The sequence below is a fragment of the Geotrypetes seraphini genome, chromosome 7 (genome assembly GCF_902459505.1).
Source record: "Geotrypetes seraphini chromosome 7, aGeoSer1.1, whole genome shotgun sequence".
NCBI lineage: Eukaryota > Metazoa > Chordata > Amphibia > Gymnophiona > Dermophiidae > Geotrypetes > Geotrypetes seraphini.
In genome coordinates, this window is record NC_047090.1 from 176485888 (window position 1) to 176499800 (window position 13913).

Consider the following 13913-nt stretch of genomic DNA (forward strand, 5'->3'; position numbering starts at 1 on the left):
TCAATAACTTAACCGTTATAAAAACTGGTTAAAACTTATCTTATTATATTCTTTTTCTTGATGATCTTATCTCATCGGGAAAGGGACCTGTCATATCCAACATGTTTCGCCGATAGGCTGCTTCAAGAAAAGGTCCCCCCTTCACAACTTATTCTGCACCATCCCGATCCACATAGAATTGAGTAACCAAATGGCATGTCTGAAGCCCTGATAGTTTGACTAAAGCAATTTATTAAGACGAGAGAGCGGCATTGAGAGATATAGTTGTGGTATTATGAATGGTTTACCAATGCCAGAGTATTGACTGAGATTATAACGGGTTCATTCCAGAAATCATAAAACATAAAAGAGTTGCCAGTATCCTCTTCCCAACAGTGGCCAACCCAGGTCGCAAGTAACTGGCAAGATCCTAAAAAGCAAAACAGATTTTATGCTGCTTATTCTAGGAATAAAAATAATGTGATATAATCACTCAATTGTAGATAATCACTTGCTTATAGTTATATACAATTGTTAGTGAATTTATATGCTCAGAGAAATGGAGGTGATAACAGGGGAAACCCCAACACTACCGCCCAATCATCGCATAATTCAGAGAACTAGTTGTAAAGCTTGTCACTTATCAATGAGCTACATTGTTGCAAAAATAATAAACATATTATTGGTCTGAAACAGCAAACTTATCATTAGCTTGCGGGTTCCAAACATTGTAAACATTGATAACAGTGACAAGCTTTACAACTAGTTCTCTGAATTATGCGATGATTGGGCGGTGAGTGGTAGTGTTGGGGGTTCCCCTGTTATCACCTCCATTTCTCTGAGCATATAAATTCACTAACAGTTGTATATAAATATAAGCAAGTGATTATCTACAATTGAGTGATTATATCATGTCATTAAGTCTATACCCTCAATCTGTATTCTCCAATGTCATGTACCCTCCTGGAAATGTCCAGCTCTCTTCTTATGTAATCCGCTTTGAACCGCAAGGCACAAGCGGAATAAAAATCACTAATGTAATGTAATGTAATGTATTGTTTTTGTCATCAATTTTAATCACTCTACTCTCGACTTTTTAGAGAGGTTTTTGCCCTATTTTTGTTTGTTTGACTGCATTCTAGGAATAAAGCAAGGGATTTTCCCAAGTCCATCTTAATAATGACTTATGGACTTTTCTTTTAGGAAATTATCCAAACTTTCTTTAAACCCTGCTAAGCTAACTGCTTTCACCACATTCCCTGGCAAAGAATTCCACAATTTAATTACAGTCCGTGAAGAAATATTTTCTCCACTGGTGATGTCACTGGTAGAATTCAGTTTTTCTTATCTCCACCTGCTTGTAGGTAGATATAACACCTATTTGTGCAAAACAATTGAACTGATACTGAATGGACTCATTTAGCAACTATAATGACCCAGGTATGTATGGGTGATGATACTTTTTTGTATTAGGCTGGTATCTACTGAAGAACAGTGAATGCCACTTTTTTGTAGAACTTTTAAGAGTTGGGGAGGGGAAGATGGTGTGGGGGACGGTCATTTTTTTTCTCTGAGTTTTATTTATGCTTTCTGTTCTATATTGCAAAATGTTTTCAATAGCTCACAAGAAACTGCTCCACAGATGTTTAGTTTAGGCCTGACACATTGTAGGCCTAACATATGGATAGTGCCAGTGTGGTTACATTATCCATAAATTCAGCACCACTATCTATATAGATTAAGTTAAATGTCACTCTGAATCCTGGTCCACAGATGGTTCATTTTCTCATTAGTGATTTATTCTAGGATGAAAAGTTTGTCTTTCATTTTCATATGCCAGACAGATTTTATACTCAAAGCTGCATGTTGCAAGATGGAACCTTACCCTCAGCCATTCCAGAAGTGTTTCTTACGTTGAGTTTGTTGTGTCGAATGTAGCTTCTGATGGCCCTAGGACAAAGCGATATCAATCTTTGCATACCCATCACGTCTTCCTTCTTGAAGAGAAAAGTAATAAGCATGATAAAACAGCTACCACGATGTGCGAGTAAGCAGCAAAGTCGGCATAATCAAACATGATGCAGCTGAAAAGCAGAAGTGTGCCTTAACTTCAGAAGGCACACTGTCTGCAACTCAACCAAAACTCAAGAAGTCACTTATACTGAAATAAAGCCAGTCCTCGGGTTAAGAACGAGTTACGCTTTTAAAGCTGGTCTTAAGTTGCATTTGTATGCTTTCGACTCCTAACTTCTCTCACCTTGGGTTCTGCATTCCCAACCCTATATATCATGTCTGTCTGTGCAAGTTAGGTCGTAAACTCTTCCAAGCAGGGGCTGTCTATAAATGTCAAAATGTACAGTGCTGTATATGCCTTACAGCACTATATAAGTGATAAGTAGTAGTGGTAGAGCTTGTAGATTTTAAGGTTCTTGTTGCTTACCTGTCCCTACCCGTGTTCCCTCTAAGGTACAGTATGCACAACCACACACTCTTAACGTGGCCATACACCATTCCTGAATGTGCTACAGGAGAAGGGCAAGAGTCTGTGCCATTGGAAATACCGCTCAGTGAAATCAAATGAAGCTGTGACCGTGTTCTTAAGTACGAGTCATGCTTAAGTTTGTGTGACTGTAATTCAGGGACTGCCTATATTCTCTGGGGGGGATGAAACTTTAGACAAAATTATATATTATGACTAGGTGACTATTTGATCATATTTATTTTAATAAATATTCAGTTAAAGTTGCCCCTTCCTCAGTCCCTTTAAATCTTTCTCAGTCATGGCCTGCTCTCTAAACTCAAAGCCTCATAATTGTTTTGTCATATGCCTTGTCTATCTGCTTTTACTAGATGCTAAGCTTTGAGAAACGGGATTCTCTCATTATGGGGGCAATTGTATAAAGTGTTTTCTACATGTATAGCATGTTTGTAGAAAAGTGCTCTTATATAACTGCACGGCTGAATGTCCACAAATCAGTACATGCCAACAAGATAACGTATAGTCATAGATGTGCCACATCTTGTACTCCCCCTATCTCCCCATCTGCCATTTCTACCACACATAAAACAACTTTAAAAGACTTCTTTACAAACAAAACACAGATAGACTTTTACCAAATACAGAACAAGGGATTACAAATTGAAATAGAAACGGAACCACCAAGAAATTAAACTCAGCAAGTATTACAACACTGGAGAAATAAAACTAGATAGGTACTTCTTTTTGTACTGAACACAAGAGGACTCCCTGGCCCAGAAAAATTAGCCACCTCCCTTGCTGTGGCTGGTAGGGATCCTGAAACCCTGCCAGTTGAAGACTACTGTATCTCCTCCAGTGTGTCCCTGAGCTGCCACCAGCTGCAGAACTTGGAGAGTTCTGGCCACTGGACTGGAGGAAGAGGTCTTCAGCTGGCAGGGCTTTGAGACCTCCACCATCTTAGGTATTTAAATTTTGCATTTGGGCAGGAAGAAAATTTGGGGTCAGGGCCACTGCCCACCCTTACTCCTCACACCCCTGTCTGATAACCACTAAACACAATACAAAGATCTGTGATGCACATATCCCAAAGCTAACATATTCCAGGTAACAAAATTTAAAATAAAACACACTTTTTTTTACCGTTATTGTCTGGATATTTTATTTTTCCATCATGTTGTCCCATTTTGTTTCTTCTGCTTTCCTGTGTCTTCTGATAATTCCCTATTCAGTGGTTGCTCTCCATGTCTTTTTTACCTCTCTCCTGTCTTGTTTTATTCGTTCTTTACACCTGCCTGCTATACAGTACTGATCTTTCCTTTTTAGCTCTTCCTGCATCTCTGTCCACTCAAATGTCACTCTTTTCCTTTTTAGGTATCTACCATTTTTCCATTTCCCTTTCTCATGCATTCTCCATCTACCTATATACCCTTCTATCTTTCATCTACTCCTCATTACCACATTTTTACCTCTGTTCTTATTATCCTCCACTCATTCATCTCCTTGCTACCACCCCATCTCTTCCTCTTGATTCCACAATTTCCAGTATAACCCCCTTCCATTCTTGTAACTCAGCATCTCCTGTTCCTTTCCCTCTCTTGGCCTAACATCTCCCTATCCTTTTTTTCTCCATCATCTTCCTGTTCCATCTCTCTTCCTTCCTGTCCCACCAGTCCCATCATTTCATCTTCTCTCTCTCTCTCCTTCCCCCTCATGATCCAACATTGCTTCCCACTCTCTTTCCTGCTGTTCTTTCTTCCTCTCACCCCCATGATCCAGCATCTCTCCTGCTTGGCACCAACTGGTCCATTTCTCCTTATTTCCCTATCTCTCATACAACATATTTCTTGCTCTCCTAGTAGCAGTGCATATACTGTCCGGCATTCCCCCTACCCCACAACCTAAGCAATCTAGCATTTCTTCTTTCCCTCCTCCCCAAGGCCCAGCATCTCTTTCATTTTTCACATTCTCCCAACCCCAAAGGCTGCTGCTGCTGTTCTCTGGTGACCGCTCTTTCATTGCAACCTTGCCTCTTGCCAATCCAGACGCTTTCTCTCTGCATGACGCTGCAGAGGGAAAGCTTCTAGGCCAGCAAGAGACAAAGCTGCCTTGGAAGAGCTGATGCTGGAGAACTACAACAGCAGCATGTGGGGGCAGAGAGTAAGGGAAAGACACTAGATCATAGGAGGTGGGAGAGGGAAAAATGCATGACCACCTGCAGGGTACCGGATGGGGATGAAGGAGGAATGTGTTGCCACCTCCAAAGTGGAGGACTGCCTATGTCCATGTAAAATCCCTCCCTCCCATTGTCTATCTCTTTCTCTCCCCCATCTCACCCTCTTATAATTTGTTTTTCTAGTCTCTCACCCATTTCTGGCCTATGTTTTCCCCTGCACTCATCCCTCCTCACCCAACTTAAAACAGCTCCAGGGGCCCCCAAGTCTGGGAATCTCTTCCCCTTCTGTCCATCTCCCTTCCTTCTCCTCACCTTCCTGGTCTCCTTTCAAAATGGAAATCTTCCTTTTCAGAGGGGCCCCGGCGCAGCAGCCATTCTCACAAGCTGCTGGCACTGTCTCAAAGCTTTGCCTCTGCTGCAATCTGCTCCCCTCTGATGCAGCTTCCTGTTTCCACCTGGGAAGGGAGGGAGATGGACAGAAAGGGAAGAGTTTCCTGGACCATGGAGTCCCCAGGAGCTGTGTGGCCCAGGGCAGCTGCCCTGTTTGCCTTCCCCAATGGCAGCTCTGGCCACTTACAGGCATTCATCCCCTTTTTCCAGTATGCCTACAGGAATACTCCCACTAAGATCTTCCTGTATGAAAACCATCTAAACTAGAACTTTAATATTCTTAATTTTGCTCCAGATTTGCCTCTTAAGAGTTAAGTCTGAAGCTTTTATGGGAAGAAAAGCACTTGGAAACCCTTAAAGGCAGAGAAGCATGGAACATCAATTCACATCAATTGTGGGTAAAAGGAAACTTTAATTGCCAAAGCTACCTCTCATAAGCACTAAAAAAATTACCTATAATAGTTATGATTACAGAGAAAATAATACCATTCCCTAATCTTTTGCTCCCTTACCTCAGGCTCCAAGAACAGATTCAAAGGTGAATCAGCCATCATGATTTGTGCACAACACTTTCAGAAGATTGCATTTTCTGCTCTCCTTTGAAACCTTAATCTATCTCTGTCAATCTTTAACAGTTAAAGCATTCTTTTTCACTGTAACAAAGTAATAGTATAGCGATGCTGTAATAAGTCACTAGGAATCTTTTTTTTAAATTCTTTAACAACGGGATCTGGATAGCTCCTACTACCGCCCAAACACCCCCTCACTGAATCCCCCCCAAATAACTAATAGACCACACACATATTTGGTATAAATAGCCGCAGCTCAATTTATTAACAAAAACAGGAAATAATTTGCATAAATTAACATCCACAAGCATTAACTTCCATATAACCAATCTGCAGCTCCTCCCGAGCTACCCGGTGTAACCAACAACAAATTTTCCCCTGACCCCGCCATAAACAGCAAGAGTCTGAGGGGTGGCATGACCTCATGCCCCATTAACCGAGTCAGTAGACCCCCGGGCACGGCTCCCCGCCGGCCCACCGCTCATCGCCGGATGAGCCCCAGCACCCAGTAGCTCGGGAGACCCGCCAACCCGAGCTACTAAGGCCACCAATAAAGGGCGGGTGGGCGGGAAAAAAGCCGCCCTGGAGGACCCAGAAAAAAGGAGTCCTCCAAGGTCCCGGCTTTAAAACTTTCCACAAGCCACGCCCCCTTTCTTTCAACCAATTGCGCTGCACTCTCCAGCGCAAACCGACTTCCCCTATGGCCCCGACTTCCTATTCTATCCTTCCCCTTTGCTAACCTGCCTCATGGGCAACCTAGGGCTCCCAGCCCCGTGTTACCCTTCGCGACGGGCTTTTGGGCTACTCTTTAATGAATCATTTACATATAGAATAAAATTTCAAGCAGTGATACACAGTAGCATAGGCAGCGGAATGCTTTTTTGTTTTGGGAGTAGGGCAAAAGCTCCACTTCAGACCCCACCCCATAATAGTAATACTAATTGAAATGCCATTTCTTCCATTCATCATATATGCACAATATAATCTTATTAGCAATACATAATGGTAACATAATTAAACTACACAAAGCACACTGTATGCAGAGAAAATTTTAATTAACTTATCATTTATATCCTCCTTTTTTCAGAGATGTCAAGGCAATTTTTTTTTATTATTTAATATTTATTGAATTTTTCAATATAATCAAGCATAAAACTTGTACAGAAAGGAAATTCAGCATGAAATTAATACAATTGAAAAGATATATAAAAGAATATCAAATATAAGCATAAATTTCTACTCAAGTCCTCAATCAGATCCAAGAGGGGTAATAGGCGAATCAAAGTAATTATATTTAAACCAAGCAATAACTAGTTGAATGAGATTAAAGCACCCTTTCTTAAACTAAGCACTTTCTTTCTCCAGAGATGCAGTTGAGAGAAAGGTTGTCAGTTGAGATGGCTCAAAGAAAACATATTTATGAGAATGATAATTAATAACACATTTACATGGATGTCGCAAGTAAAAGGTCGCCCCCAGAGATATAACACCAGGTTTCCTTAACAAAAATTCTCGTCTCCTTCTCTGTGTATCCCTAGCCAAATCTGGGAACATCTGAATTTTACAACCTAAAAATTCTTTGTGTTTATTTTTAAAGAAGAGTCTCAGCAACCAGTTTTTATCTGGTGCGAGAGCTACTGTCAAAAGTAAAGTGGCTGGGGTCACCAATTCTCTATCAGACATTTCCAAAATATTAGATATGTTCATTAAATCAGGTCCCATTTTCTGTTGTTGTTGGTCTTGAGTTTTATTTGGAAGGTAATAGACCTGCGTAAATGGTGGTAACGACTCTTCAGAAAGTTCCAATACTTCCGTCATATAACGTTTCAACATTTCCCTTGGGGCTATCATAGAAACCCTAGGGAAATTTATCAGTCTGAGATTATTATTACGAGAGAAATTTTCCATTGCCTCCATCTTCCTTCTTAGGTTAGTATTGTCTTTAATTAATGTCTCAGTAATTTGTTGGGAGACTTTTAATTCTTGACAGACATTCTGTACTGAAGTTTTTGAGTCCTCAAGTCCAGTCTTTAAATTTTTAATCTCAATTTCATGGTTATTAAGTTTCTTTTCTAATTGTTGTAGTTGTGGGTTTATAGATCTTGCCAAATTGGCCACAAGATCCCACAGAGAATCTAATGTAACCTCTCGGGGCTTCTCAATTTGAAAAGGTTGTAATTTTAATTTGGTTAGCTCACCCTCTGGCAGCGTGTCTCCTACGGCAGTCTGTCGAATTCTCTCATCCCCCACCGCTTCCTCCTCAGTCTCCTCGCTCAGACTCCTCTGCACCGGCAGGGAGTCTTGCCACACAGTTCCCCCGTTGTTCTCCTTAGCCTCCAGGAGGAGGTGAACTCCGACCTCAGGAAGTACCTCCTCTCGCGGGGAACTGGTTGACTGAGGGCGTGGGGGAGGTGCCCTTACTTCGGGGCTCAACGATGTCTCCGGCCCCATGGAGAGCGACACAGATGCGCCTCCACCATGCGTCTCCCGCGGGGAACTCCCCGAAGCTGTCGGCGTGCCCTGCATTCTCCTCATCAGCTCCTCGATGTTTCCGAAGACGGCCGTTCTGGAGCACTGCGAGGCTCCAGCAGCGCTGCGTCCCCTCCTCTTCGGCATTATAAACCAGGTAAATAGTTGCAGTAGACAAAGATATTTTAAGGAGCTTCAGGGAGAGTGAAGCTCAAACAACTCCTCGTGCGGCCATCTTGGATCTCCTCAGAAAGAGAAAGTTTGTGTCAAGGCAATTTAACAAATAGAAATAAAACAAGATGGAAAATATTTTATTGGAATAATACATTTTTAAGTTAGCTTTCAGAGGCCAGTATAGTATACTGCAGTTACGTTATCCTGTCCCTACCTGAAGGAGGAGATTTTAGGGCTCCTTTTATGAAGGCACGTTAGGGCTTTAACACAAGGAATAGCGCACGTTAGCTGCTACCGCCTCCTCTTGAGCAGGCGGTAGTTTTTCGGATAGCACGCGTTAATCCGGTGCATGTGCTAAAAAGCAATGTTACTTACCGTAACAGTTGTTATCCAGGGACAGCAGGCAGCTATTCTCACTAGTGGGTGATGTCATCAGACAGAGCCCCGGTACGGACGTCTCACAAGCACGTGTTGCTTGTAGAAACTTAAAGTTTCTAGATGCCCGCACCGCGCATGCGCCGGTGCCTTCCTGCCCGGAGATCCGGGCGTGTCTCCTCAGTTCAGGTAGCTAGCCTGAGAAGCCAACCCAGGGGAGGTGGGTGGGACGTGAGAATAGCTGCCTGCTGTCCCTGGATAACAACTGTTACGGTAAGTAACATTGCTTTATCCCAGGACAAGCAGGCAGGTATTCTCACTAGTGGGTGACCTCCAAGCTAACCTCAGTGGGATGGAGGGGGAGTTGGCGACTTAAGAGAATAAATTTTTCAATACTGTTTGGCCAAACTGTCCATCCTGTCTGGAGAGAGTATCCAGACAGTAATGTGAGGTGAATGTGTGAACCGAGGACCAGGTGGCAGCCTTACAAATTTCCTCGATTGGTGTTGATCTGAGGAATGCTACTGAGGCTGCCATTGCTCTGACCTTATGGGCTGTGACCTTACAAGGAAGTGATAATCCAGCCTGGGCATAGCAGAAAGAGATACAAGCCGCCATCCAATTAGAGATGGTGCGCTTTGATACGGGTCTTCCCAACTTGTTAGGATCGAAGGAGACAAAAAGTTGAGGAGTGGTTCTGTGTGGCTTGGTGCGATCCAGGTAGAAAGCCAAGGCACGTTTACAGTCTAGAGTGTGAAGGGCCGATTCTCCGTGGTGAGAATGGGGCTTAGGGAAGAATACTGGAAGTACAATGGATTGGTTGAGATGAAATTCGGAGACCACCTTAGGCAGGAATTTCGGGTGAGTGCGTAGGACCACCTTGTCATGATGGAATACTGTGAATGGTGGATCCGCCATCAATGCCTGGAGTTCGCTGACTCTGCGAGCGGACGTAAGGGCTACAAGAAAAAGCACTTTCCAGGTGAGGTACTTAAGAGGGGCCCTGTTGAGTGGTTCAAACGGGGGCTTCATGAGACGGGAAAGGACTACATTGAGGTCCCAAACTACTGGGGGTGGTTTGAGAGGAGGGTTAACATGGAAGAGTCCTTTCATAAATCTGGCGACCACCGGATGGGCCGAGAGGGGTTTCCCTTGTAGGGGCTGGTGGAACGCCGCAATAGCGCTCAGGTGGACTCGTATGGATGTGGACTTGAGCCCAGATTGAGATAGGTGTAGGAGATAGTCCAGCACGGAGGATAAGGAAGCTCGCTGAGGTTCCTTTGACTTAGAAACACACCATGAGGCGAATCTGGTCCATTTCTGGGAGTAGCATTGTCGAGTGGCGGGCTTCCTGGAAGCTTCCAAGACCTCCCTCACTTCTTGTGAGAATTGGTGAGGGGTTACGTTGAGAGGAACCAAGCTGTCAGGTGGAGAGACTGCAGGTTGGGATGAAGTAGTGATCCTTGATGTTGAGTAAGCAGTGAAGGAAACACTGGAAGTGGTACTGGTTCCCTGCTGCTGAGTTGGAGTAGGAGGGAGAACCAAGGTTGTCTGGGCCACCGAGGAGCTATTAGAATCATGGTGGCCCGTTCGAGTTTCAGCTTGACCAGAGTCTTCTGGATCAGCGGGAATGGTGGGAACGCATATAGAAATCGTTTCCCCCAGTTCAGTAGAAAAGCATCTGCCTCGAGGCGATGAGGAGTGTAGATCCTGGAGCAAAACTGAGGCAGTTTGGAGTTGTGGGGAGCCGCAAAGAGGTCTATCTGAGGCGTCCCCCATTGTGTGAAGATTTGGTGAAGGGGGCTGGAATGGAGAGTCCATTCGTGCGGTTGTAGCAGACGGCTTAGTTTGTCTGCTAAGACGTTGTTCTCCCCCTGGATGTATACTGCTCTGAGTAGGGCGTTGTGGCGCACCGCCCAGTCCCAGACTCGTAGAGCTTCCTGGCAAAGGAGGGCCGAGCCCGTGCCTCCTTGCTTGTTGATATAATACATGGCGGCCTGATTGTCTGTGCGAATGAGGATTACCATGTCGTGAAGTAGATGTTGGAAGGCTTGGAGCGCATTGAAGATGGCTCTGAGTTCTAGTAGATTGATTTGGTGTAGTCTTTCCGCACTGGTCCAGAATCCTTGGGTGCGGAGACCATCCAGGTGGGCCCCCCATGCATAATTCGACGAATCGGTTGTGAGAACTTTCTGATGGGGGGGAGAGTGCATCAGCAAACCTCTGGATAGATTCGAAGAGGTCATCCACCAAAGCAGAGACTGCCGAAGAGCAGGTGTGACTGAGATGTGTTTGGATAGTGGATCGGACGTCTGATTCCACTGTGATGCCAGGGTCCACTGGGGGATCCTGAGGTGGAGTCTGGCAAAGGGTGTCACGTGTACTGTGGAGGCCATATGGCCCAGGAGCACCATCAGTTGTCTCGCCGGTAGAGTTTGGCGAGTAGACACCGCCTGGCAGAGATGAAGAAGGGACTCCATGCGTTGCCGGGGCAGGAATGCTCGGAGTCGGGTGGTGTCCAGGACCGCTCCGATGAAGGGGAGGGACTGGGTGGGTTGTAGATGAGACTTGGAAAAGTTGATCTCGAAGCCCAAATTTTGGAGGAAGTAGGTTGTAGCCAAGGCCGCCGAAGTGACCTCTGGGGCTGACGGGGCCTTGATGAGCCAGTCGTCGAGGTATGGGAACACCTGTAGACTCCTGTCCCGGAGTGCTGCGGCCACTACCACCAGGCACTTTGTGAAGACTCTGGGGGACGAAGATAGGCCGAATGGTAGCACTCGATACTGTAGGTGCAGATTTCCCACCCGAAATCTGAGGAACTTTCGGGAGGCCGGGTGAATGGGGATGTGAGTGTAGGCCTCCTTGAGATCCAGGGAGCATAACCAGTCGTTCTGCTCGAGGAGGGGGTATAGAGAAGCCAAAGTCATCATGCGAAACTTCTCTTTGACCAGAAACTTGTTGAGGGCCCGAAGGTCTAAAATGGGTCGCAGGTCGCCCGTTTTCTTCGGGACGAGGAAGTACCGGGAGTAAAACCCTCGGTTCAATTGGTCTGACGGGACCGGCTCGACAGCCCGAAGCTGAAGTAAGGTTTGGACTTCCTGAAGAAGAAGGGCGGTCTGCGTCGAGCTTGAAGGATACTCTCTTGGAGGATGGTCCGGGGGGACCCGGTGGAATTGGAGAGAGTATCCTTCTCTTATGATGGTGAGGACCCATAGGTCCGTGGTTATGGCCTCCCATCGATGGTAAAAAAGATGGAGGCGGCCCCCTATGGGAGAGGCCGGGGTTATGCTCCCGGGAGGGGCGTCAAAAGGGCTGGGGAGCCTTAGGTGCAGCCGGTGGCTGAGGTTTTTGCTGAGACTTCTGGGGAGGTTGTCTCTTCGCAGGCTGTCTCGCAGCAGGCGTTTGTCTGGGCATGTAACGCCGCTGGTAAATCAGGGGTGGCCTGGAAGGTCGAGACTGTTGAGGTTTGGGTTTGGGCCGCAGGATGGATTGAAAGGATTTTTCATGATCCGACAGCTTCTTGGTAACAGTTTCGATAGACTCATCGAACAGGTCAGCTCCAGCACATGGTACGTTGGCGAGTCTGTCCTGGAGGTTGGGATCCATATCGATTGTACGGAGCCATGCCAGGCGACGCATAGCTACCGCGCTTGCGGCGGCGCGTGCCGAGAGTTCGAATGCATCGAATGAGGATTGCATCAGCTGGAGGCGTAATTGGGAGAGGGAGGCTACCACTTCCTCGAACTCGAATCGAGCTTGGTTGTCTATGAACGGAGTGAACTTGCGGAGCACCGGCAAGAAGAACTCCAGATAGGAAGAGAAAAAGAAATTGTAGTTTAGCACCCGTGACGCCATCATGGAGTTTTGGTAGAATTTTCTACCAAATTTGTCCATCGTTCTCCCCTCTCGGCCCGGCGGTACAGAGGCGTAGACCTGGGAGGGATGAGAGCGTTTAAGGGAGGACTCGACCAGTAGGGATTGGTGGGAGAGTTGAGGGCCCTCAAACCCTTTATGGTGCACGATGCGGTATCGAGCATCGAGTTTGCTGGGGATCGCCGGTATGGAATACGGTGTTTCGAAGCACTGCATGAAGGTCTGGTCCAGTAATTTGTGCAAGGGGAGCCGAAGCGACTCCGTTGGAGGGTTAGGTAAATGCATGGTGTCCAGATACTCTTTGGAGTATCGGGAGCCCGTGTCAAGGGTCACATCCAGATCATCCGCCATTTGTCGGAGGAATGATGAGAAGGACAATTGTTCCGCCAGCATCGGTCTGTGGGACGGGCTGGAGGAGGAGGAGGAGGCCTCCAGGTCCATGGACATCGGGGAGTGGCAAGGAGAATCGGGCACCGATGTCTCCTCGTACTCCGGGCCCCCCGGAGGGGACACCTCTGATGAGGAGTATCCCCTACGTTGCAGTTTTTTCTGCGGTGACACCTCCGAATGGCGTGAGGAGTGCCAGGATGAGTGTCTCGATCGGTGCCCGTCTCGGTGGCGGGACGGGGATCGGGATCGTCTGTGCATCGCATGGTCTCCCGAGGCCCCCAAGTGGATAGGGCTGGAAGCGGTGGATCGCAACTGGGTTTGCGATGCAGGTTCTTGCGATGCTACCCAAGTCTGGTAAGGAGTACGGAAGAACTCTTCCTGACTATGCCCAGGGCTTCGAGTATCGATCGGAGGTCTGGTCCCATGTTGGCGCGGAGGCGTAATGGGTTCTAATGGCGGCATATCGGTAAGCGAGGCTTGCCGCGTGGGCATCGCCGCCCTCCCCCGTTCGTCCTCACCTTATATCCATTTTCTAATTTATAAATGTTTATCAACACAACTGCAATACTACTTTATTCTAAATATTTTTTTTTTTACCTTTGTCATCTCTGGTTGTTGCTTTCCTCATCTTCTCTTTACTCTTTCTTCCATTAAAACAGGCACATCTCCAAATATTGGCTCTTTCTAGCCCAGCATCTGTTTGCTCTCTCTCACCCCCCCATTTCCCTGTCCTCTCTCTTCCCTCCTGCATTCTCCCCCATGGTCCAGCATTCTTCCTCATTTTAGAGCTTAAGCCATTTTTTTCTTCCATCTGCGATTTTGTTATCTGGATTTCTTCCTTTGACTTTTAGCTTTATGTAATATTCTTTTGGCGATTGTCTATATTTTGTGAATGCTGTTTTCTTTGCCTTTATTTTTTTTTCAAGCTATTACTTTTCCTCCTGTCTTGCTCATATATTTTGAAAGCAGATATTATTTAAAATAGTGCTACCAGGCTTACACAGTGCTATACAGAAACATACTATGAACTTTAAAAACCTGG

The 13913-nt window shown here is 45.9% G+C and overlaps 1 protein-coding gene across 4 annotated transcripts in view; it reads right to left on the bottom strand.

The window, feature by feature from the left end:
* DGLUCY (D-glutamate cyclase) overlaps positions 1-13913 on the bottom strand; it is a 125920-nt gene that overhangs the window by 75829 nt on the left and 36178 nt on the right. For all 4 annotated transcript variants that reach the window (XM_033951027.1, XM_033951029.1, XM_033951028.1 and 1 more), the window contains exon 2: positions 1865-1976. In XM_033951027.1, coding sequence (XP_033806918.1) covers positions 1865-1964 — 100 coding nt within the window. In that variant the 5' untranslated portion in view covers positions 1965-1976. The remainder of the gene's footprint in view (positions 1-1864; positions 1977-13913) is intronic.